The 24,567-nt window shown below is 36.6% G+C and overlaps 1 protein-coding gene across 2 annotated transcripts in view; it reads right to left on the minus strand.

Moving 5' to 3' along the window:
• The window catches only part of Faf1 (Fas associated factor 1), a 304,225-nt gene that overhangs the window by 261,030 nt on the left and 18,628 nt on the right, over positions 1-24,567 (minus strand). For both annotated transcript variants that reach the window (XM_040756971.1, XM_040756970.1), the window contains exon 2: positions 3,001-3,069. In XM_040756971.1, the coding sequence (XP_040612905.1) occupies positions 3,001-3,069 (69 nt within the window). The remainder of the gene's footprint in view (positions 1-3,000; positions 3,070-24,567) is intronic.

Here is a 24,567-nt window from a genome sequence, read left to right on the forward strand (position 1 = left end):
CCTCCAAACAAAAACATGGTCAGGCCTATCACAGCAATACTGCAGTCCCTGGTGTCAACTTCCATCTTAGGGTTTCTATTGCTGTAAAGAGAGAATGACCACAGCAACTCTTATACATCATGGTGTTGTGTAGGCAGAGATAGTGCTGGCTACATCTTAATCAGAAGGCAACAAAAAATTGTCTAAGACATTTGGCATGACTTGAGCATGTGAGACCTCAAAGCCCACCCCAACAGTGACACACTTAGTCTAACAAGGCAATACCTACTACAAAAAAGTCACACCTAATAGAACACTCCCTATGGGGACTAATTACATTTAAGCTACCACAGGTAATGTGTATTGTGTCATTGTATGTTAGAAGAATATAATTTGCTCTTTGATTTTTACAGGGGGTTACAGTTAAGAGACTGCCCTGAGCCTCAGAAGAGACTATGAACTTTTAACAGAGTTGAGACTAAAAGACTATGGGGACTTTTAAAGTTCTATAAAGCGCATAGGAGCCTATGATGGCCAGGAAGTAAAATGTGGTTTAAATTTCTCCCATAGACTCTGTCATTTGAATACTTGGTCCCCATTTGGTGTCAACACTTGGGGATACGGTTGTGGTCTTTGTCGAGGAAGTATGTCACCAGGAGAGGGTTTTTAAAAGTTAAAAGACAGCATTTTGAGTCTGCTGTCTCTGCTTCATGCTTTAAGTTAAATGTGAGCCTCCTGCCTCTACTCCAGCAGCCATGCCCGACCCCTACTGTCTCCACTTCCTCATCATGTAGTCTTATCCTCTAGAATCCCAAGTCCAAATAAACTTTCTTCCATATAAAAAATAAAAATCAAATAAAAGCTCTCTCTTATCTTGTTCTGTCTCACCATCTTATACAACAAGAAGTCTTCATCAAGCATGTCCTTGGACTCCCTAGCCTCCAATCCTGGTCAAATAAATATCTGCTATAGCTTGGATCTTGAATGCCTCTCATAGGTTGAAAGTTTGCCTCCACCCCCCATCCAAGATGTTGGTGGGATATCATGAAACCTATACAAAATGGAGCATAAGAGAAGGAAGTTACATGATTGAAGATGTGTCTTTGAAGGAGATACAGGGAACCTAGCCACCCCCCTTATTCCTTGGATGACACAAGGTAGTCACTTCCTTGTTGCAAGATGTTTGATTACACTGTGAACACTGAGACTGTGTAGTGTGGCTCAACTATCACACACCTTTAATCCAAGAGCTTTCTGGTTGAATATTGTAAACAGAATTAAAGACAACCATAGGTCAAAAGGCAGAACAAGCAACCATTGGACAGGAAATGAACATAGAATTTATTCAGAAAAAGAGAATAAGTTGAAGAGGACAAACAGACAAACAAGAAGTAGAAGGGAGGGACATTGAGTTGGCAGAGTTTTTTGTTTGAGACAGCATGGGAGAATGAGGCTTCTAAGACGTCAGCTGAGAAAAAGTTCAGTTGGGTACCTTCTCTACCTCTCTGAGCCAACAGGCTTTCCTCCCAGCATCTGGCTTCCAATTCTTTATTTTAAAAAATCTAATGAAGCTGGGTGGTAGTAGTGCAGGCTTTTAATTCCGCATTCAGGAGACAGAGGCAGGCAGATCTCTGTGAGTTCAAGGCAAGCCTAGTCTACAAAGTAAGTTCCAGGACAGGCTTCAAAGCTATACAGGGAAGCCCTGTCTGTAAAAGAAAAAAAAAATTGAATGATTGGTTAAAAACAACATTTCTTTTGCCATGTGCTCCTGCCATGGTATATTACCTTATCATATACCTAAAACCAACAGGGAGAACCAACCATGTACTAAAACCTACAAAACTTTTTGACACAGCAATGCAAAACTGACTAATGCAACTTCTATTCTTCATAAGATAACCAGTATTGGATACTTTGATTCAGCAACAGAAAACACAGTAAGTTTACTAGAGATCATAGTGTTTCATTTTTCTTTTCCTTTTTTCCCCCCCTTTTTCCTTGCTTGTTAGAGACAGGATCTCACTGTGTCATCCTGGCTGGCCCTGAACTCAGTACACAGAGCAGGTTGTCCTTGAACTCACAAAAATCAGCCTGCCTCATCCTCCTGAGGGATGGAATTAAGGGTATATGCTACCACACCCAGTTTGTTATATTTTTTTAAATCATCATTGCTATCTAGTACAAAACTAGATTCACAACATTCACTCAATGGGCACTCAATTCATAAGTTTCTCATTATAATAGTTTTCCAATTCACCATAATTCCTGATTGTGGTGCCAAATGAATGTTCCTTTGCAGTTCTCTAGTAATTATACATAGAAATGAAAAACAGGTGTTAAGTAGATAGATGCATACACACATGAAATTTAAAAGTGGCATCCTAAGTTAGAACTTAAATTATGCAAAATATTCTGTAAGATTCATGAAATGCAGAACAATGACAGGCATAATTCAGATACAAAATAAACACAGAAAATGGAGCACAGCATATTAAAAGTTCCATGAAAGTTTGAACTAGTCATGTGCTATTTGATATACTTAGGTTTCATTTAACACACACACAAAACATATAAGTAAATGATGTATGAACACAAGAAATGAGAAAATATACCAGAAATTCAGTTATAAATCGAATATATTCAGTTCTTCTAGAAAAAATACTAGGCAAATATACAATACACAATATGTATGAATATCCTCTACAGTAAGGTTTACAATATTGCAAACTACTGCAACAATTTTAAATGTCTACCAGAGTGGTAAAACTATTATACTATTATAACAACATGATACACTACGCAAACATTTAAGAATAAAGCAGCCATACTTAGTAAGATTTTAAAAAATTCATGTAACAGTAAGTATAGATTATAAAATATTAATATAAAAAATCCTACTTTCAATGTAAAAGTTTAGTGATATAATTACAAAAACAACTTGCAATAACTATACATAAAGGTTAAAGCCATTAGGGAAGCCATTAAGTTAGAACACGGGTCAAAGAATGAAGAAGTACTTACCACCAAGTCCCAGTTATTTTGTTCAAGCAATGTAATAGCTTCATCGATGTTTTCAATGCCAGTACATGCCTGAAAACCAAATAAATATGATTGTTTATGATTTTAGAAATGAGGTTAGACTTAAATGTAAATGGTATAAAACATAAGTTAAGCTGCATACAATCTAAATGAAGTCAAGACATTAAATGGCTGAGTAGTTTATACATAAGAATTTGGAAATTCTTACTTACAAAATTTAACAATTACAGTAAGCCAGTCAGGGGTGGGAAGAGATGACCCAGTGGGTAAAGACGCCAACCCTGGAAGCCTAAGCTCAATTCCTGGGACCCACATTATGGAAAGAGAATCGACTCCTATAAGATGTTATCTGGCTCCACATGTGCAACACAGTGCAAACACACACGCACATGCACGCACACACACACACACACACACACACGAATGAACAAAGTTTTTGACCAGGAATGATGGTGCACACCTTTTATCCCAGCATTCAGGAAGCAGAGGCAGGAAGATCTCTGTTGAGTTCTAGGCCAACCTGGCCTGAATAATGAGCTCCAAGCTAGTCAAGGATACCCAGTGAGACCTTGCTTCCCTCCCCAACTATAAAAACAAAAACAAAAAAAAAACAAAAAACAAAAACTTGCAGAAAGCCAAGGATAGCTCTCTGAAGTCGGCAAAGAAACACCTGCTAGAGGTGGCTCCTTTTCATTTTCCCCTAAGACCCAGAAACAAAATGACAGAATTTAACTGTCCAAACACAGTACTGAACACTCATGCTATAAAGACTATCAAAACGAATCTGTTACCATCAGCATAAAACTTAGACATTTGGAACTAACCAGCACACTATTTATTAGGAGTCAAGCAGTTTACATCAGCCTTTGCTCCTCAAGAATAACAAAAACTAAACATATGCCCATTAAAATTCTTACACATAAAAAGTCAGCAAATTAATAATGAGCCAAGTAACTTATGTTTCATTCAATCCTCTTATCAACCTTCTGAAGTAGCTATTATGCCCATCTTATTAATGAGAAATCAATGTTTCAATAATATTGTCCTGGTTTCATTTCTGTTGGTATGATAAAATACTTCAACAAAAGTATTTAGAGGGAAAAGAATTTACTTTAAATCACAATTCTAAGTTACAGTCCATCACTTCAGGAAAATTCACAGGAGATGATGCTTAAGAAGTGCCACAGTTTATTTCTATTGCTGAGATAAAGACAGCATGACCAAACGCAACTTAGAGGAGGAAATGGTTTATGGTATGAAGGGAAGTCAGGAACTCAAGCAGGGAAGGAACCTGGAGAAAAGAACTAAAGCAGAGGCCATGGAGGAAGGCTGCTTACTGGTTTGTTCCCCACGGCTTACTCAGCCCTCCTTATTATACAAACCAAGACTGTACAAGAGTGGCACCACCCACAGCAGGCTGGGTCCTCCTCTATAACTACCAGTCAAGAATATGCCCCCACAGATTTGTCTGAAGAGATCGGATAGAAACATTTTCTCATTTAAGGTTCCTCTTCCCATTTGACTCTAACTTATGCCAAGCTGACAAAAAAGTAACTGGGACAAGACAGCTGCTCACATCCCATCCACAGTCAAGAGCAGAGAGAATGAATCTATCGCATGCTTAGTACTCAGCTAGTTTTCATTACTCTTATACAGTCCAGGGCCCAAACACATTAATATTTTCAAGTCAGGTCTTCTGACACCAATTAAGACAATGCCCCACAGACCAACCTATCTACTCAATGCTGTCCCAGGTAATTCTAGATTGTGTCAAATTGACAATTTAAAATGACCGTCAAGGAGGTTAAGCAGTGTACTCGAGATCACAGAATTAGGAAATTAACAGAATTCCAAAGCCAGAACACTTTCATCTCACAGCACTGCCTCTCCTAGTCACTGATGAAAATAGAAATCAATTAGAGACAATAATTTATCTATTACTGGTTACCTAAATTCATTAAAACTCAAATGAAACTTGGTAATTATTCTGTGATCAAAGATGACTCATAAATTCACAATCTATTCCTTATGTTAACAATTTGAAATATTAACTAGAATGAAATGACTGTATCTATGCATGTCAGTGTGTGTGTGTATTTCATGTTTATTTGCATATCAATAACAAACATTCTGAAAAAAAAAATCAGGGGCAAAATCCCATTCACAGCTTCCTCAAAATAAAAGTAATAAATACCTTGGAATAAAACTAACCCAGAAAGTACAAAGTTTCTACAATAAAAACTATAAAGCACTGAAGAAAGAAATTGAAGAAAATATAAGATGGGAAAGAACTCACGGATTAGGAGTTAATATCTGGAAAATGGCTGTACTACCGAAAGCAATCTTCAGATTCAATTTAGTCCTCATCAAAATTTCTATACACTTTTCACAGAAACAAAAAAAAAAAAACAATTTCAAATTCATATGAAAATACAAAGCACTCGTGGTAGTCAAACCAATCCCCGAACAAAAAGAATACTGCTGTAGGTATCACTATACCTGATTCCAAATTATACTACAGATCCATAGAAATAAAACCAGAATGATGCCAGTGCAAAACTAGATACAAAAATCAATGAAATAAAATATAAACCCACATAGTTGCAACCACCTGGCTTTTTTTTTTTACAAAGGCCAAAAATATTCATTGGAGAAAAGAACCTCTACAAAAAGTGATGCTAGAAAAAAGGACATCCAAATGCAGAATGAAACAAGATCGCTATCTCTCATCCTGAACAAAAATGTCAACCCCCAAATAGATTAAAGACATTAATGCAAGAAATGAAATTCTAAAACTGTTAGAGGAAAAACACATTAGGACATAGGCACCACCAAGGGTTTTCTGGACAGAACTATAGTCGTTCAGAAAATAAGGCCAACTAACAAACAGGACCTCATGAAATTAAAAGCTTCTTCATAGGAATGCACACAGTTAACTGAGTGAATACACAGCCTGCTAAGTGAAAGAACATCTCTGCCAGGTGGATGTCTAAAGACTAATATCTAAAATTAACAAGGAACTCAAAGATTGAAACAAGAAATAAAACAGTCCAATCAATAAATACCCTAAGCCGGGCGTTAGTGGCTCACGCCTTTAATCCCAGCACTCAGGAGGCAGAGGCAGGCGGATCACTGTGAGTTCGAGACCAGCCTGGTCTACCGAGCGAGTTCCAGGACAGCCTCCAAAGCCACAGGGAAACCCTGTCTCGAAAAACCATAAATAAATAAATAAATAAATAAATAAATAAATAAATAAATAAATAAATACCCTAATGAAATGAACTGACAACTCTCAAAAGATGAAAAAACAGCCAAAGAACACATGAAAAAATGTTCAATTTTACTAACCATCAGATAAATGCAAGTTAAAAACACACTGAAATTCCAACCCAATCAAAAATGGTACTCTTGAAGAAAATAAGTAACAAATGCTGACAAAGGTATGAACAAAAAAGAATCATTGATTAATACAATGCTGGTGGAAATATAAACTGGTTTAGTAAATAAGGAAATGAGTACGAGGTTTCTCAAAAATAAAAAATCTGTCATATGACTCAAATACACCACCTGAGTATTTATCAGAAGGATTACAAGTCAACACATCAATATGTGCTGCAGCCATTCACAAGAGCTAAGAAAAGGAACCAGCCTAAGTATTCAGTAACAGAGAAGTAGATAAAGAATTCAGTATTTTTGCACACTGGAAAATTTTTCAGTCATAAGGAAGAGTCAGGCTGTATTATGCAAGAAAATGAATGCAACTGAAGATGGCCATAGTAAATGAATGAAGTCAGTTTCAGACAAATATCATGTTTTCTCTCATACTTGGTCTCTAGATTTTTATAGAGATACATAAGATGCTGTGTGTATATAGAGTAGATATGAAATTGTCTAGGGGAACAAAGAGAACAGAGAAGAGAGAATGAAGGAGCATAAGGGAAGGATATATTCAGCATATATTTATATTAAAATGTCCTTCTGTAACACATGATATATTACATATTTCAAATCATTTTCTCTACACATAAAAGTAAAAATTAAAATGGCTGAATAAAATACTGGGTTAATAAATATCTATGCAATCCATGTTGTTTCTTTTTTTGTTGCTGTTTTGTTTTGTTTTGAGACAGGATTTCTCTGTGTAATAATCCTGGCTGTCCTGGAACTCACTTTGTAGACAAGACTGGTCTCTAATTTACTGAGATTCACCTGCCTCTGACTCCCAAGTGCTGGAATTAAAGGTGTGCGCCAACACCATCTGGTCCATGTTGTTTATTTTTTTTAGTGGTTATTGTTGTTGTTGTTGTTTGCAGGGCAGGGTCTCTTTGTGTACCTCTGCCTGTCCTGAAACTAGTTCTGCAGACCAAACTGGCCTCAAACTCCCAGAGATCTGCCTGCCTCTGCAATGTTGGATTAAAGGTGTTCACCACCACTGCCTGGCTTCTAAAATGATTCTTGTTGTTCATTTGAGACAGGGTCTCTCTATTATAAAGCCTGGCTGTCCTGGAACACACTATGCAAACCAGACTGGCCTCCAACTCAAAGAGATCACTTACCTTTGCCTCCCAAGTGCTTGGGATGCACCACGCCCAGCCTTAAATTAATTTTTATCTGGAAAATTCCAAAGCATCACCCCCAGATTAGCCAATTACTTACTCATTTGCCAATAACTCATCATCTTGGCCAAATGATCAAACAAAGTATCACAAGTAATGAGACAATGTCAGACTAAAAACTTCCTGGTATCAACCATGAAGCATGGATGCCAGAAATGTTCAACTATTCTAACCAAGGATCTCTAGAGTTAAAGGAACAAGAGTAACAAGTCAAGTGATATCACAAATATATAGACAGCCGGGCGGTGGTGGCGCACGCCTTTAATCCCAGCACTCGGGAGGCAGAGGCAGGCTGATCTCTGTGAGTTCGAGGCTGGGCTGGACCGACAGCCTCCAAAACAATACAGAGAAACCCTGTCTCGTAAAAACCAATAAAAAAAAATATATATATATATAGACAAACCTAGAATATACAACATTTTGCAAAATTGTCCTAAAAGTTACTTCCTTCCCAAGAAGTGTCAGTACTTCTTCACACTAAAAGACTAGAGATACAGATATAAATTAAATCAAAACTGCAATTATATATATATACTGATAAAAAAAGAAATGCTGATAAGAAAAATAAAATTTGCTTAAACTGGGGAAGACATGGATTTTTATTAACTTGCTAAATTTTGAATATATTGTATTATATATAAGAAGTTGTTGCAGCTGGGCGGTGGTGGCTAAGCCAGGCAATGGTGGCACAAGCCTTGAATGCCAGCACTCAGAAAGAAGAGGCAGAGTCAGGCAGATCTCTGCGAGTTCAAGGTCTGCCTGGTCTACTGAGTGAGTTCCAGAACAGTCAGGGTTGTTACACAGAGGAAACCCTGTCTGGGGTGGGAGGGGAAGTTGATGCACATTGAAATATTTTATGTTGCCTCAACATCCATTTTGAATAGAGACTTAATGTCCTTGCTCCAGAAAAGAACTTTACAACACCACACCATGCTCAAACGGCTGAAGCTGTAAATACATAACAAAAGGGATGTCATACGAAACCCAATTCTTTAACCTTCCACACATCTGGACCATAGAACCCTACTGTTCCTCCCACTAAGTATTATTTTCCATTGACACTGAGTTTGAATATATGACTTGATCCTTTCCCTATGAAAACTATAATAAGAGTGTGGTGGTATGGTAACTATGACCATATGTCTTCAAAAGCGTCATGAGTTTCTAGTTACACTTCTAAGGCAGGGAGTTGTCTCTAAAATCCTATGAGAAGATACCAAAATAAATACACATGAATCACACCTGAGCCGAAATGTTGAGGAGTCAAACCCAACTACATGTGCAACTTTTAAACAAAGACACTCAAATAAACAGGATCAACCAACACTGGGAAATACCTCAATTAGAATTCCTGTGGTTTCTGGCCACTGAGCTATGGGGTTGCCACACAGAAGTAACAGTTTTGAGTGAAATATTATATCTGAGACAATTCATATAATGCCGGTAGGAATTTAAGTGAAAATGAAAGTCAATGTGAAGATTATTTTACAAAACTAAAACTACCATATAACCCAACAACACCACCTCTGGATATCCATCTGAAGGACTAAAAGGCAACTGATGAATGGGTACACAAACTGTGGCATAGATACATAATGATGATGTGTGTATATATAATGGAATTTGAGTCAATCATAAGTAATGAAATTATGTTATTTGCTGGAGAATGGCTCTAACTAGAGACCATAGCAGTAAGTGAAATAAATTACACACAGAAAGACAAGTGTCATAGTTTTTATCTCATTTGCTGGTCCAAGAATTCCTTTTAGATACATAAAGTCATATAAATATCTTTATATAAATATCTATATATTGTGGTGATGTTTTGTTTATGATCTAAGAAAGCTTGCCTGAAAATCAGTACAAAGCTAGTCACATTCCTAAAAGTAAGGCAGTGGTGGCACATACCTTTAATCCCAGCACCACACTAGTTAGCCATAGAGGCCAGGCAATGGTGGCACATACTTTTAATACCAGCAATCACACAAGTTACCCACAGAGGCCAGATACACACATTTAATCCCAGCACTCAAGAGACAGATGCAGATGGATCTCTGTGAGTTCAAGGCCACCCTGGGCTACATGAGTAAAAGAGAAACAGTGCTAACACCTTTGATCCAAGCACTTGGGATGACATGCTTTTAATCCCAGCACTAGAGAGGTGAAGACAGAAGTGACATAACTGGGTGGAGACAGGAAGATAAGGCAGGAGGAGACAGGAGCTCATGGCAGTTTGAGGCAGTCTGAGGTTTGGTAGAGAGTAGTATATGGAGATCCGATCTGAGGACAGGATCACCCCCTTCAGTCTGAGCATTGGTAGAAGTGAGAACTCTCTAGTGACTGGCCACTTTGCTTTTCTGATCTTCAGCTTTAACCCCAGTAAGAACAATTAGAATTCATGCTACAATGTATGTATGTATGTATGTATGTATGTATGTATGCATGCATGTATGCATGCATGCAAGTGTGTGTGTGTGTGTGTGTGTGTGTGTGTGTGTGTGTGTGTGTGTGTGTGTGTGTGTATGACATGAAGGTAGAAGGAAACAAGGAGATTAGTAAAGGGAATAAAGCAAAAGAAGATTAAGGGTAGGGAATGAGAGAGGGCAAATATGGTCAAAGTATATGATATACTTTTTAAAAATTATTTTCAATAACAGTTTTCACTAAAAACTATGAAGTACAGTTCTATGAACACTGAATATATACCAATTAAATTTTTAAATAAATAAAATAAAAATATTCTAGTACAATGTAGTTATCTAAGAAAGGCCTGAGCATATATATACACACACACAAATTCATATGGGTACATATACACATATGGATTCATACACACACATACACACATACATATATAGACTCACTAACCACATAACAGTGTTTTGGCCAATGACAAGCCATTTATATGACAGTGCTATACCATATAGCCTAGGTGGTGTAGAATGTTACATCAGTTTGTTCATACAACACGATCCCTCATAATATATATCTCCTCCTGGCCCCTGCCTCTAATTTCAAACTCAAAATATTGTTCTACCAGACTTATATTCCTGGTCCATTTTTTTCTTCCTTCTTGAGCATGTAAGATATACAGTACCATTCGATGACCATTTCTACTAAGTCTATCATTTATAGGTTTACTTATAGCTATAAGCCTATTTACAATGATTGGAATTTTCTTGTGGTTATGGGTTAATACTTTCCTGATTCTTTATATGCTTGATAACTTGTGATCGTGTCCAAATGTTGCAACTTTTTTATATTTTGAATGCTAGATATCTCTAAAAATTCTTGAGCCTTGTTCTGGAGTGCCTGGAAATAATTGGTTGATTTTGAAGCTTCCTTTAAGTTCTGTTTGGCAATATCCTTCAATATCCTTCTGAATACTCTGGGATACCTCACTAAATATATAAAAATATATACCAAATATATAACATATTTAAATGTTCCACTTACTACGAAAGACTCATGCAGCTGGCAGGAACAAATATGGATTGCAGAGATATTTTATTTCATCAACATGTTCCATTTTTTAAATTTTATTCTTTCTTATGAACAGTTCCAACACTTGTCAAAGAATTTTAAATATCTGAGAAATACATGGAAAAACAAGTTTCATGGCAAATGATCCATTTCTGGGAAAGTTATAATGCATTTCAGCATAATAAAGCTTGTAAAGGAATACTTTAGGAAAAAGTCTTCCAACTTTTTCAACCCAAGAGGCTATAAACTAAGTTAGTGAAAACTAAAAACTTCATTTCATATTTAAAAAATAAATTGTATCTCACAATCTTGAGAAATACCAATTGTAGCATGAATTCTACTTGGTACTAATAAAAACTCAGAGTCAGCTATCGGGGGTGAAAGCTGAAAGGTCAGAGAAACAAAGCAGCCATTCACTAGAGAGTTCTCACCTATACCAATGCTCAGACCAAAGGGGCAATCCTGTCCTCAGACTGCATCCTCAGACTGCTGACTCAGACTGCCATGAGCTCCTGTCTCCTCCTACCTTATATTCCTCTCTCCGTCCAGCCATATCCCTTCCTGTCTCCACCTCCTTAGTACTGGGATTATAGGAATGTCACTCTAAGTGCTGGGATCACCTTTATGTGAGCTGTTTCTCTTTTAGACTGGATCAATTTCATGAACTCAGAGATTCATCTGCCTCTGTTTCCTGAGTGCTGGTATTAACGGTGTGTGCCACTATTGCCTGGCCTCTATGGCTAACTAGTGTAGCTGCTGGGATTAAAGATGAGTGCCACCACTGCCTGGCCTCTATCTCTAACTAGTTAGTGTGGCTAGCTTTTGCACTCTGATCGTCAGGCAAGCTTTATTTGTTAGATCATAAACAAAATATCACCACAACCAGTTTCTTTTTCACTTTGACCGACTTCCAATTTTGCTTTCTAAGTTATATTAAGGTGTGTAACTAAGGGAGTTTGTTCCTTTTTTTTTGTAATTCTCTGTGTTAAATGATTATGTAGATGGATGTGGGCAGATAAATAGAAGATATTTTTTATCTTATCATAGTAGAAAAAAACATAGTTTTGGAATGTGTAACAGACAACCTGAAGCAAATTATTCTATCTCTTTGAGTATTAAATACAGTAATAAATAAATAAATAAATAAATAAATAAATAAATAAATAAATAAAGTCTTCTTTATGAGTACTGTGTCAATTTGACACAAGTTATTCTGGAAGAAGAAAACTCAATTGTCAAAATGGCACTACCAGAATGGGCTGTGAGCAAGCCTGTGGTACATTTTCTTGATCAATGGTTGATATGGGATAACCATCTCAAGCAGGGTTTCTCTTTTCAGAAGAAGCTAAGTAGATGGTTATAATTTCATCTCACCCTACACATACACAATTCTGGTTAATAAATCCATCTCAGGGTTGGAGAGATGGCTGAGCAATTAGTAGTAGTTCAACTCCCAGCACCTACATGGTGGCTAACAACCATCTGTAACTCCAGTTCCCAGGAATTCGATACCTTCTTCTGGCCTCCGTGAGTACCATGCACACATGTGGTACAGACACATGCATGCAGGCAAAACACACGTACACATAAAAATAAATCTTTTTTTGAAAATCAGTCACCTGTGAAGCTGTTATTCTGAGTCAACTTCCCAGAACATTATCACTGAACAATAACAAATAAAAAGTAAAATAGTTAGATCTAAAGAGTAAAGGATCAGACTATGAATTCCTGATGAGAATGCCAACCTTTCTCATTAGTTGAAGCATATTTCACAAAAATATCAAAACCAAATATTAACAATTATGATTAAATCATATCAGTATGTTAAAGTTAAAATTTTCTATTCACTGTCAAATACATCAAAGAGGGAATTTTGCTTATGATACTATATACATATAAATAAGTATACAAAGTTATACAGACCAGTCAGAAGGATTTTTTCATACATGCTACCTTCTGCTCTAATCAAAAATATATGATTGAAATTAATTTCTTCCTTCAAACGCCCCTCTTACGTCTTAATGTCTTCATGTTCAGCCCACTATCAAACTGTTTCTCAAAAATTACTGGACTTTGTACATCAATAAAGTCTGAAAGAGATACTGCATTTAAGCTACATGTAACCACACTTTATTTTGATAAGGGACAAGAAGAGGAGGAGAAAAAAAAAAAAGATTCAGATTTTAAGGCCCGAAGTCCTTCATCCATTGACTATTCCTATTCTGAGAATCCAGTATGCCCCAAGGCTAAAATCTCTTTCAGCATCAAGCATTCAAAACATTTTACATTGTAGAACATCAGATTGTAGACATTCGGATTAGGGACACTCAACCAAGAAAAATCTATTCAAATACTCCAAACTTTGTAAAACTACAAACATGTGAACTTCAAGAATCTCAGGTAAGTGGCACAACAGGTCCTTCCCTCTTTCTCCAGTGTGGTTGTCTGTAACAACTTCTTTATACTTAACTATATCTTACCTTAATATTTGCTTCATAAGATTTGCTTCCTAGATCTTTATTTGTCCATTCCTGATCCCTCCCAAATGAGTTTAAAGAGAGAGGTAGATATTATATTATAATATTTATTATATTTCCCTTGTTGCACGACCTTTCTCCTAGGTGGTCATAGCAAACTTTCATGCCAATAGAGCACAGACAACACCCACCCAAGTCTCAGTTGATGACCAATAGTTTATTGGAGCTACTTACAACAGCATGAGTGACTCCAAGGCAGCTGCATTACCAAAAAACTTCATCTTACATGACTCATGAAAGCTGCATCACTGAAGATTACTCTGGAAAGTTATATCATCTGTGTAACTTGTAGGCAGCTCTACTGAAGAGTCACCATGCTCTTCAGTAACTCCAATAAACTCACTGGTTCATCAAGCTAGACTTAAGTAGAATCACTTCCTTGGTCTGTTGTCAGTTCCCTATCTATACCTAATATTTTCAGAGCTCCCTAGGAAAAGTTATGCAGCACAAGTGTTCACAAAGAAAGACAGATCAGAACCAAAGATGAGTTTAGCATATCACCTATTATATGTTCTAAGACATACAACTAAGGCATCTGAGAATGGAGCAATAAGGACAACCCCATTTATCTATTCTTCCCTATGTGGTATGTGTGTGTGCCATCTTGCTGTGGAAGCAGCTGAATTGGCCTTGCTACATATAAGACAACATTCAGCTAAGGCTGAGACATATGGAGGTAGGGTGTGGCATCCTGGGCAGCCCTCTTCTATGTAGTACTGTGTACAATACTTCTTTGATTAAAAGAGTCCATGGTGTGGCTGAAAGACTAGCAGATGCATCATAGTCCATGAGAGTAGTCCTTACAGACTGACTGTAAGTAAGTTACAGAGGCAGTTTCATGGCCTCTGCTATGGGTGATAAAATAAGCAACTGAGGTATGGCTTAACCAATGATGAGGGTGTGTAAGCAAAGTGAGATCTTGTCTTATACTGTACCAACTTAGCTGAGAGTACATTTCTTTTTTATTTTTACTAGACTTATTCATTATTTTTATGTATAGATGTTTTGCTTGCATATATGTATGTGTACCATTTGCATGCCTGGTACCCACAGAGATCAGAAGATATTATCAGATCCCCTGGAACTGGAGTTCAGAAGGTTGTGGACCACTATGTGGGTGCTAAGAATCAAATCTCAATCCTCTGGAGGAGCAGCAAGTGCTCTTAACCATTGAGCCATCTCTCCAGACCCAAGAGGACATTTTTTTAAATCCCTTTCCTGAGCATTTTCAGGTTAGGAAAGGCCACTAGAAATTTGTACAAAATTTGGAAGGCAGTAAAGAAATAGCTAACATTTCTGCTCTCCAAAGTCACCTCAGGGGCTGGGATGTAGCTCAAGTGGTGGAGTGCTTGCCTAGGATACATAAGGACCTAGGACAAATCCCTTGCATCACATAAACCACATATGGTAGTACACATGTGCAATCCTGGCACTTAGGAAACAGAAGCAAGAAAGTGACCAGACTGAGGCCAGTCGATGCTACAAAGGAAGTCCAAGACCAGCCTGAGCCATTAGCAGGATCATGCCTCCAAAAGAAAAAGAACGGGTCTAGGTACACCACCAAGTACTATTACAGCTCACATACATACTGATCACTGCTTACCTAACTGGCATTACAGCACAATATAGGCCTAGAATTGCTCCAGATCCATAGCAACCATTCTCATAAACAAAGACAAAACCCTTCAAGAAAGTATCAGTAACTTAAGTAATATTTAAAATAATAACAAATCATGATTAATAGGTTCATGCCAAAAATGCAAATCTGGCTTCACGTTTTTCAGTTCCATTATAATCTATGGGACCATCATTGTATATGCAGTTAGTTCTTGACCAAAACACCATTATGTGGTTTATGACTACACTATTATACAAACTTTATCCTGGAAAGATATAAATTATTTCCTTTCTTTGAAAGAAAAAATACTTGAGCAATAACAAGCTTATGTGAACTAAAAAATTATTAGGTTGGTAAAGTTGCACTAATAATCCTCAAAAAAAATGGGAATGTTTTAGTAATTCTTACAACTGCTGACTGCACATCTTTTAGTTAGAGACAAAAGATTCTAGAGTTTACGTTCTCATTTCTATCCACAAGAGGGAGCAAGAATTTAACAGATCTTGGAAATTTCATTATACACTTTCTTTCATACAAGACTTTCAAAAATAGTAATGATAAAACTAACAAAAGGTAAGAAAGTCTACAAGGCCAAGCACATTGATAGGCTCTAAAATTATTGTGGGTAAAATGAAACCTACTGTCCTCAGGTTTCAAAGGACTTTTCATTTACTGATTCCTTAAATAAATGTGAACATACCTCACTTTTCCATAACCCAACTGTAGATTACAATTTGTAAGTATTCAGTATAAATGGAAACTAAAAACAGAATGTAAAGACTAAAGAGATTGTCATAATCTAATTTATAAATTAAAACTTCACAGGTAGTGGATGTGGTGGCATACACCTGTACTAGCACTTGCGAGGCTTAAACAAGAGGTTCAAAGTCAGCAATGGCAAAATCAACCTGAGACCCTGTATTCAAAAATACCCTCCAAAACTGTGCTAATATGCTAAGCAACTTAAATAAAGAACTGCAACAGGATGTGGATACTAGTATCTTCTTAATTCAAAATTAACTCCAACAATCTAAGCCTCCTGTCTTTTCTTTTTTTTTTTTATTTTCCTTAAACAAATGTTAGCAAATTAACTCTTACCTCTGGGAACCTGTGACTATAGTTATTAACAGCACTGCCTGCATTTAGGAAAGAGACAGCTTCAAAATATACTAGCAAGTAATAAAATCATAAATGTTAATACTGAAAATTAAAACTATGTCCATTAATGACATGAATACAGCTATTTGGGGGTTTTGCACAGAAAGGATGGATTCCAACTAGACAGAGTGACAAATGCCTATAATCCAAGAACTCTAGGGACAGAGGGAGAAGGATCCAAGAGTCCAAGGGCCAACCTATGTCACAGAACAAGACCCTGCTAGAGAAAGGGAGGGCAAAAGGGAGAGAAATACAAGAAGAAAGTGAGGAAGGATGAGGCCCCAAAAGGGAATAAGGAACTAGATGTGTGACCCCAAAAAGGCTCCTTAAATCAAGTATGTTTATATAGAAGCAATGAATGGAATGCAATATACTTCAAGGAATATTCTCAGAAAAACAAGATATATTTTGGTTTGATTTTTTTCAAGACAGAGTTTCTCTATATAACCCTGGCTGTCCTGGAACTCACTCTGTAGACCATGCTGGCCTCAAACTCAGAGATCTACCTATCTCTGCCTCTTAAGTTCTGAGAAATACGGTATGTGCCACCACCAGCTAAGGTACAGCTCAGCTAAGGTATAATTTTTAAAAACAAACAAAAACCTGTTTAGCACTCTGCTGGTATAGCAGGATACCCAGTTTGAGGTCAGCTATGGCATAACAAAGGAAACTTGGGGGGTTCAGAAAGTAGCTCACAAGTTTCAAGAAGTCCTTGAAACATACAATATCCAAAGGCCCTTCCTGTGGTGATGTTGTTTATAATTTAATAAAGCTTGTCTGGGGATCAGAATGCAAAGCTAACCACACTAGTTAGGCATACATGCCAGGCAGTGGTGGTACATACCTTTAATCCCAGGACTTAGGAGACAGAGGCAGGTGGATCTCTGTGAGTCCAAGACCACCCAGGGTTACACAAGAGTGAATCAGTCTAAAAGAGTAACAGAGCTCACATCTTTAATCCCAGCACTGGAGAGGTTTATAAGGAAGAAACAAAGGGTCTCATGTGAGATTTAGTTTCCAGTCCCGGGGAAGACAGGATCTCCATTTCAGACTTGGTAGGGGTAAGAGCTATTGGCTAGCTGCTTTGCTTTTGTGATCTTCAGCTTGAACCCCAATATCTGTCTCTGAGTTTATATTATTCATGCTACACTCCCTGAAGATTTTATAAACTGTAACAATTGCTAGAGAGAGTAGATTCTTCCGGCTCAAGCTGCCTATAAGTCAAAGAGCTCCAGGGATGCAGCTTCTATTCTTCACTGATTATGCTAGGATGAACTTTTCAATGGCATAACTATCTTTGAAATACTCCTGCATGTAAGCCCTCGCCCACACTCCTATAACTAGCCCCCAGGAAACCTACTGGTATAGACTTGAGTGAATTAACAACTTTGCTAACATCTTCCAAGGAGGTGTCACACAGACCAGGTCTCAGAAAAAGTTTGAATCACAGTAAAGCTGACTTCAAAAGCAACTTACCAAGTTGACTAACTCTGCGAATTTAAGCAAATTATTAACCTCTCTAAGCTTCACCCATACAGTGGTAGTAGCAACCATTTTTATAATCCTGCTAAGTACTGAATATAAAAGCTCAAATGTTCGCTGCATTTTATACAAGATAAAGATGAAGCGATCATATGCCATGCCCACTAGGTAGAATGAGGAAACAGTAAGCCAGAACTTCTTTAGCTCTAGTTATCTTCCTTATCTTGAAGCTACCTTGTGTGATATTAATCACACCAACTCAGTTAACAATAGCATCTATGGGTATACCTTTTACTATCTTTTTATTTCTAACAAAAATGGATTGTTATATTTCAACTTCTTGTGAAAAAGATGTCTTTCATTTTCATCTTTCTGTTACTATTTAGTCTATTTACACTTAATACAATTTTGAAATAGCAGAGTTTAATTCTACTATCTTGTATTTCTGTATTCAAACTGTACCAATTGTTTTTAACTATTTTTCATCTCATTCTTCAGGTTTGAGTGTATTTCCAATTTTCCAGCTTATCACCTCTATCAGCTCTGAACTATTTATCTACTATTAGGCAGCTGTTGAAGTAGATAAAATATTCACCCATAACCTATCAGCCTTGAATTAATAGTACCACACCCCTTATTATCTAAACTGTATACAGGAAGCCGTTTACCCACTTCCTTTTGCTACTATTGTCATATATTGTACATGTTGTACATGTGTTTTCATACATAATCACACTCATGTTGCCAGTGTTCTTCATCTCTTCTGTAGAACCTTTTTTCATCTAGTATCATTTCTTTGCCACCTAAAGAACGTATTTTCACATTTTTATGATACACAAGTCTGTTAGCAACAATTTCTCAAATTTTATTTCTATTTTTCCTATTTTTTTCCTTTCTTGTGTGTGTGTGTGTGTGTGTGTGTGTGTGTGTGTGTGTGTGTGTGTGTGTGTGTGTGTGTTCCCTGGCTGTCTGGGAACCTGCTCCGTAGACCAGGCTGACCTCAAACTCAGAGAAATCTGCCAGTCTCTGCCTCTTGGGTGCTAGGATAAAAGGTGTGTGCCACTACTACCTGGCTCAATTTTTATTTTCTTAAAGTATCTTTACTTCATTGTCACTTTCTTTTTTTTTTTAGATTTATTTATTTATTATGTATACAGTGTTCTGCCTGCATGTATGTCTGCAGGCCAGAAAAGGGTACCAGATTTCATCACAGATGGTTGTGAGCCACCATGTGGTTGCTGGGAATTGAACTCAGGACCTTTGGAAGAACAGGCAGTGCTCTTAACCACTGAGCCATCTCTCCAGCCCCTCATTGTCACTTTCTGAAGATAGCTGTGCATGTAAAATTCTTTCAATATTTGACAGACATTCCATTGTTTTCTGGATTCCACTGTTTGTGATGAGAAGTAAGCTATCATTCTTGTCTCTGTTCTCTTCATGAATATTCCCCTCCAATGATTCCCCTCTCAGATTTTCTTCTCACTTTAGGTTTTTGGTAGTTTGATTATACTCTTGTCTACAGATGATTTTCACCTAATTTCAATTTAAAAATTTTGAGACAAGAGATTAGGTACTAGCAACACAGAGATAAACATGACATAGCTCTAAGTCTCACAACATTCAATAATAACTAACAAATTGGCATTCATTTCCACATAGAAATGACACAATTTTGTTTATTTCCTGGATGCTTATGTTTTTGTTCTTAGTTTTTGTTGTTATTGTTTTGTTATTGTTTGATTTTTTGTGGCTGTTGTTTGTTGGTTTTTTGGGGGTTTTCATTTTGTTTTTGGTTTTGGTTTTTTGTTTGTTTTGAGATGGCATCACTATGTATCCTAGCTGTTCTGAAACTCACTATTATACAGACCAAACTGACTATGACCTTATAGTAACTGTCAAGCCTCTACCTTCTCAGTGCTAGGATTACAAGTATGCACCACCCCTTGTTTGGGGCTTTATGTTTATTTGATTGGCTAGTCCTTTGGTTTGGTTTTATTTATCTGTTTTTGTTTTTTGTGTCTGTGATAACTATTTGTCTTGTTACTATGACAAAATACCTGACAAAAATCAATTTTAGAAAGGGCTTATTTTAGCTTAAAGTTCCAGGATACAGTCTGTCATTATTGCAGGATCTTGAAGAGGGAGCTGGTCACATGGCATGCAGAAGCATAGAATTCATGGACTCCCGGCCCATGGAATAGTGTGACATGAATTCTAATTGGTCTTAATAATAAAAACCCAGAGTCAGCTATTAGGGGGTGAAAGCTGAAAGATCAGAGAAGCATCCAGTCACTAGACCGCTTACCTCTACGAAATCCTCAGAATGAAGACTCCCTGTCTCTTCCCACCTATATTCCTCTCTCTACCCAGCCATCATTCCTGCCTGTCTGTACAGACCTCTATAGTTAACTAGTGGCTAGCTCTGCTCTCTGAATCTTCAGGCAAGTTTTGTTAGAGTATAAACAAGATATCACTACATTTTCCCTTTTTTGTCTAAAAATAAAAAAGATTATAACAAATATAAGAAAAACTATATAAATTAAGTATAATAACTACAATATATACAGGAAATAAATACATCAACAATGTCTAGTCTATTAACAATTGACAAGTTCAGAGAAAATATTCTATATCTATTCTATCTTAGGGAGTCCAAAAGGTTGTACCCAATTCACTTTCTATTCTAACTTGCATTACCAAAACTATCTTTCTATGTCTTATACACTTTATATTTCTTTAGTGAATTTCTTTTCTGAATCTAATAACAAGCAAAACTATAACTAAAAAGTCTTCAACTTCATCAGAGACCTGAGAAGGAAATAATATTACCTGAGTAAGTAGGAAATGTGAGCAAGTGACTCCCAAAAAATGTGAGAGATGACAGAAAGCCCTGGCTGCCTGAACATTCACCCGAGGTTCCTCTGCAAAGTTAGGGCATCCATCTTCAGCCTACAGATCTAAAATAGTTGACAGACTTTTCTGTGAAGCAGGATTTTTGAAGGACTGTCTGGCCTTGTCTTGGCAAGATTTAGGAGTCACTCTTCATTTGTGTCCTGCTTGTCTAACTTGGCCAGTATACTGTCAGCAGTCAGGGCAAGGGCACTTTCTTGCCCAGTAGCTTACTTTTCCCACAAAGAAAGTAAACTCCATGTGGAGCTTCTTTGATGCCCATCATCTTTTCTGAAGTAATTGGTGCTGCCAGGAGCAGACATGTCTCACTGTCAAGAAAAGTCTTAAGTTCTTACAACATTTTAAATGCCATATTCTGTAGTTCTTTGAAGTGTTTGAAGTTGCCCATATGAAATGTATCTCCGTATGACCTTCAAAACATACTGAACAGGACTAAGTTTGCTTGCAATAGGTAACTAATTACTACAGTGCATTTCTTTCTATCCTAAATAGTTGGTAATAATAATTTTCAAGGGCTAAAAGTTTGTATTACAGTGTTAAATAAGTTGCATAGGTATAATACCTTGAACAATATTAGGAATGTATGTACAGTATGCTCTCACAAAAACAATCTCAACTTTATATCAATATAAAAGAAATCCAAGCCGATGTAAAATAACTTTAAACTAGTAGACTTTTTTGGTTTAAGGATGTATTCAATAATCCACCTTTTTATCCTACTTCTATATTCTCCCTTTTTCTTTTCAGAGTAGATTCAAGAATCTACCCTTATATCCTATCATATCTAAATCTCCCTTTTTTTCTTTTCAAAACAAGAACTCTGAATCTAACCTCCTTTGATGAACTTTCTTCCTGACATAACCAATAACAACTTGCAACCAAACTTCTAAACAATGACAAATATCCATAACATATTGAATAACCAAACACCACCCACCCCACTACTTGGAAATGTAGGCACTGTATCCTTAAATTTACTTCCTTCTGTCTGGGGGCAATAGCATCTTTAGGGGATACTGAAAAGAAAAATTTAGGTTAATTGTCAAGTCCTGGGAGAAGTAGCCCAGTCTCTGCATAAAGGGAAAGTGAAGGACATGTCTCAAGTCCTGGATAGAGTAGTCTGTGAAGATGAATCATCTAGCTAACCACCTCAAAATTGTCCTGAGCAGTTTGTTGTCGTGCCTACTTTTTCTATTTTCCAAAGTTGTCATTCCTTTCTCATTAGCATTCAGAAAATTCAAAGTTAATAAAGCATTATGCAATGTATTTCTGGGAGGTCTTTATTACCTTTTTCTGTTTGTTTAGCATATCTGTTAAAGCTGGGTTTGATCTTTCTATAACTGCTTGCTCTGTAGGATTGTGTATGGTATACCTGTAATATGCTTTATACTGTAATAAGCAAAAACCTGTCTCATTTTCTTAGAGACACATGCTGGAGCACTGCCAGTCTTTTTTTTTTTTTTTTTTTTTTTTTTTTGGTTTTTCGAGACAGGGTTTCTCTGTGGCTTTGGAGGCTGTCCTGCCAGTCTTAATTTGTACAAATATACCCAGGATGTCCAAAACTTGTTATAAATGTATGATTACAAAAGCAGTCTTTTTAGAACTCAAAGCAGTTGCACAGAGAAATCCCGAATAGGCATCAATGGTGTCGTGTACATATTTTAATTTTCCAAATTTTACAAAATGAAGCACATACATCTGCCAGATTTCATTCCTTTGAGTACCCTTTGGGTTATTTTTTTTTTTTGCAGGTAGTGGGGTTTGATTGTATAAAGAACAAATAGGACATTTCCTTATCATTTCCTTGGCTTGTTGCTAAGTGTTGGAAAAACCTTTTTTCTAACCTTTGCTATTGACATGATGCTTTTTATAAAATTCTGGGGCCTTTAGCACATTTCGTACCAATAGTTGATCACTTTCATCGTTACCATTATGCTAGAGGGCCTGGCAGACCGGTACAGAATTGGATGTGTGATGTGATTGATATATATAATTTTATATATATAATGATTCCTATTCCTGATTATGTCTTGTAACTGAATAAATAATAAAGTCAATTCTGCATTACCTGGTATAAATTCAGTTGTTTCAATATGCAAAATAAACTATTTCTATATATTGTGAGTCAGTAACTATGTTCAGAGGTTCTGTAAAAATCCATTAATACCATGAAAATAGCAATATAATTCTGACTTTTCAATAGAATCATACATAATGGCTTTGACCCACTTTAATTAAACTTTCTGATTTGTGACCTGTCTTTCCTGATTTATTTGCATCAGTTAGAATGAAGAGGCTCCAGATATTGGTGTTCCCCATATCCAGTTACTTCTATTTATAAACTGAATTCTCTTGCTTTGGGGATATTTATTGTTAATCTATTCCAAAAGATTACTGCAAGCTCTTTGCCAAGGTTCACTTTCTGCCCATAATTTGTGTCAATTTCATCATTAGTAAAAAGTACTACAATTCCTTCGGGGTCTATTCCTTTTAGAATCAACTTGGAGATCTTTTTCCACATAAGTTTTTAATTTTTTACTGTTCATATGGTAAAAAGATCAATTCTAAGATAATATCTTCCCTCTGCATTAACATTTCTGTAGGAGAATGCTTAGAGGGTAAAATAACCAAATGCAATCAAGCTTTGGATCCACATGTGCATCCTGTAATTTCTTTTCCACCAAAGCTAATTCTGTCTCAGCTTCAGCTGAAAATTCTCTTGGACTATTAAGTCCTTGTCACCACCTAAGGTTTTGAACTAATTACTCAGTTCATTTTTTTTTTCTGTTCAGACAGTGGGCTTTAGATAGGAAATGTCTCCTTTGAAAGTCACTAAGAGTCAGCAATCAATCTCTCCTCATTTGCACCTTTTGGGGTCTAATTTTCTGTAGACCTATTTTTATAGCCTATATAATTAATACAATCTCCTCTGTATTTTTTCAGGAGCAATCTGCAAATCCCCACCAAGGCAAAATTTTCTTTTTCAAACATTCTTTCTAAAGTATCTACATTTGAGTCAGCTAGTAAAATATCAGCCTTATAATGGTAAATTACAGACTGAGGAAATTTCTTACATATTATTTCCAATGGCTGACTTATAAAATATTGACACAGAGTGGGGCTACTTAACACTCCTTGTGGGAGAATCTTCCATTGAAATCTCTTAACAGGCTGAGAATTGTTGTAAGTAGGCACCAGGAAGGAAAATTTTTCTGTCTTTTTCTTATAGAGGTATAGTTTTAAAAAAAAAAAACTTTTAAGTCAATAATGGTAAGAGACCATCCTTTAGGTAACAGTGAAAGCAAAAGAATTCCAGACTGTAGAGAGTCCATTGGTTGAATCACCTTATTAGCAGTTCTTAGATATATTACCATTCTCCATTTTCCAGATTTCTTCTTAATAACAAATACAGGAGAATTCCAAGGGTTGGTTGATTTGTCAGTATGTTGAGCATTTAGCTGTTCCTGTACCAGCTGTTCTAAGGCCTGAAGTTTCTCTGTTGTTGAAGGTCACTGCTTAACCCATATAGGTTGGTCTGTCAACCATTTTAAAGGTAGGGCTATTGGTGCCTTTGAAAGATCAGCAGCTGTTGTGCCCTGTTCTTGTTCAACCTGATTGGCCAGTGACTGTTCTTTATAATACCTTCCAACATATTTCCTAGAAACATAGGTTAATTTTATGGGCTTTTTTCTGAAATTGGAGGAATGTTAACCTGAGTATTCCATTGCTAAAACAAATCACGTCC

The sequence above is a fragment of the Mesocricetus auratus genome, unplaced genomic scaffold, assembly GCF_017639785.1.
Source record: "Mesocricetus auratus isolate SY011 unplaced genomic scaffold, BCM_Maur_2.0 Super-Scaffold_100014, whole genome shotgun sequence".
In the NCBI taxonomy this organism is placed as follows: domain Eukaryota; kingdom Metazoa; phylum Chordata; class Mammalia; order Rodentia; family Cricetidae; genus Mesocricetus; species Mesocricetus auratus.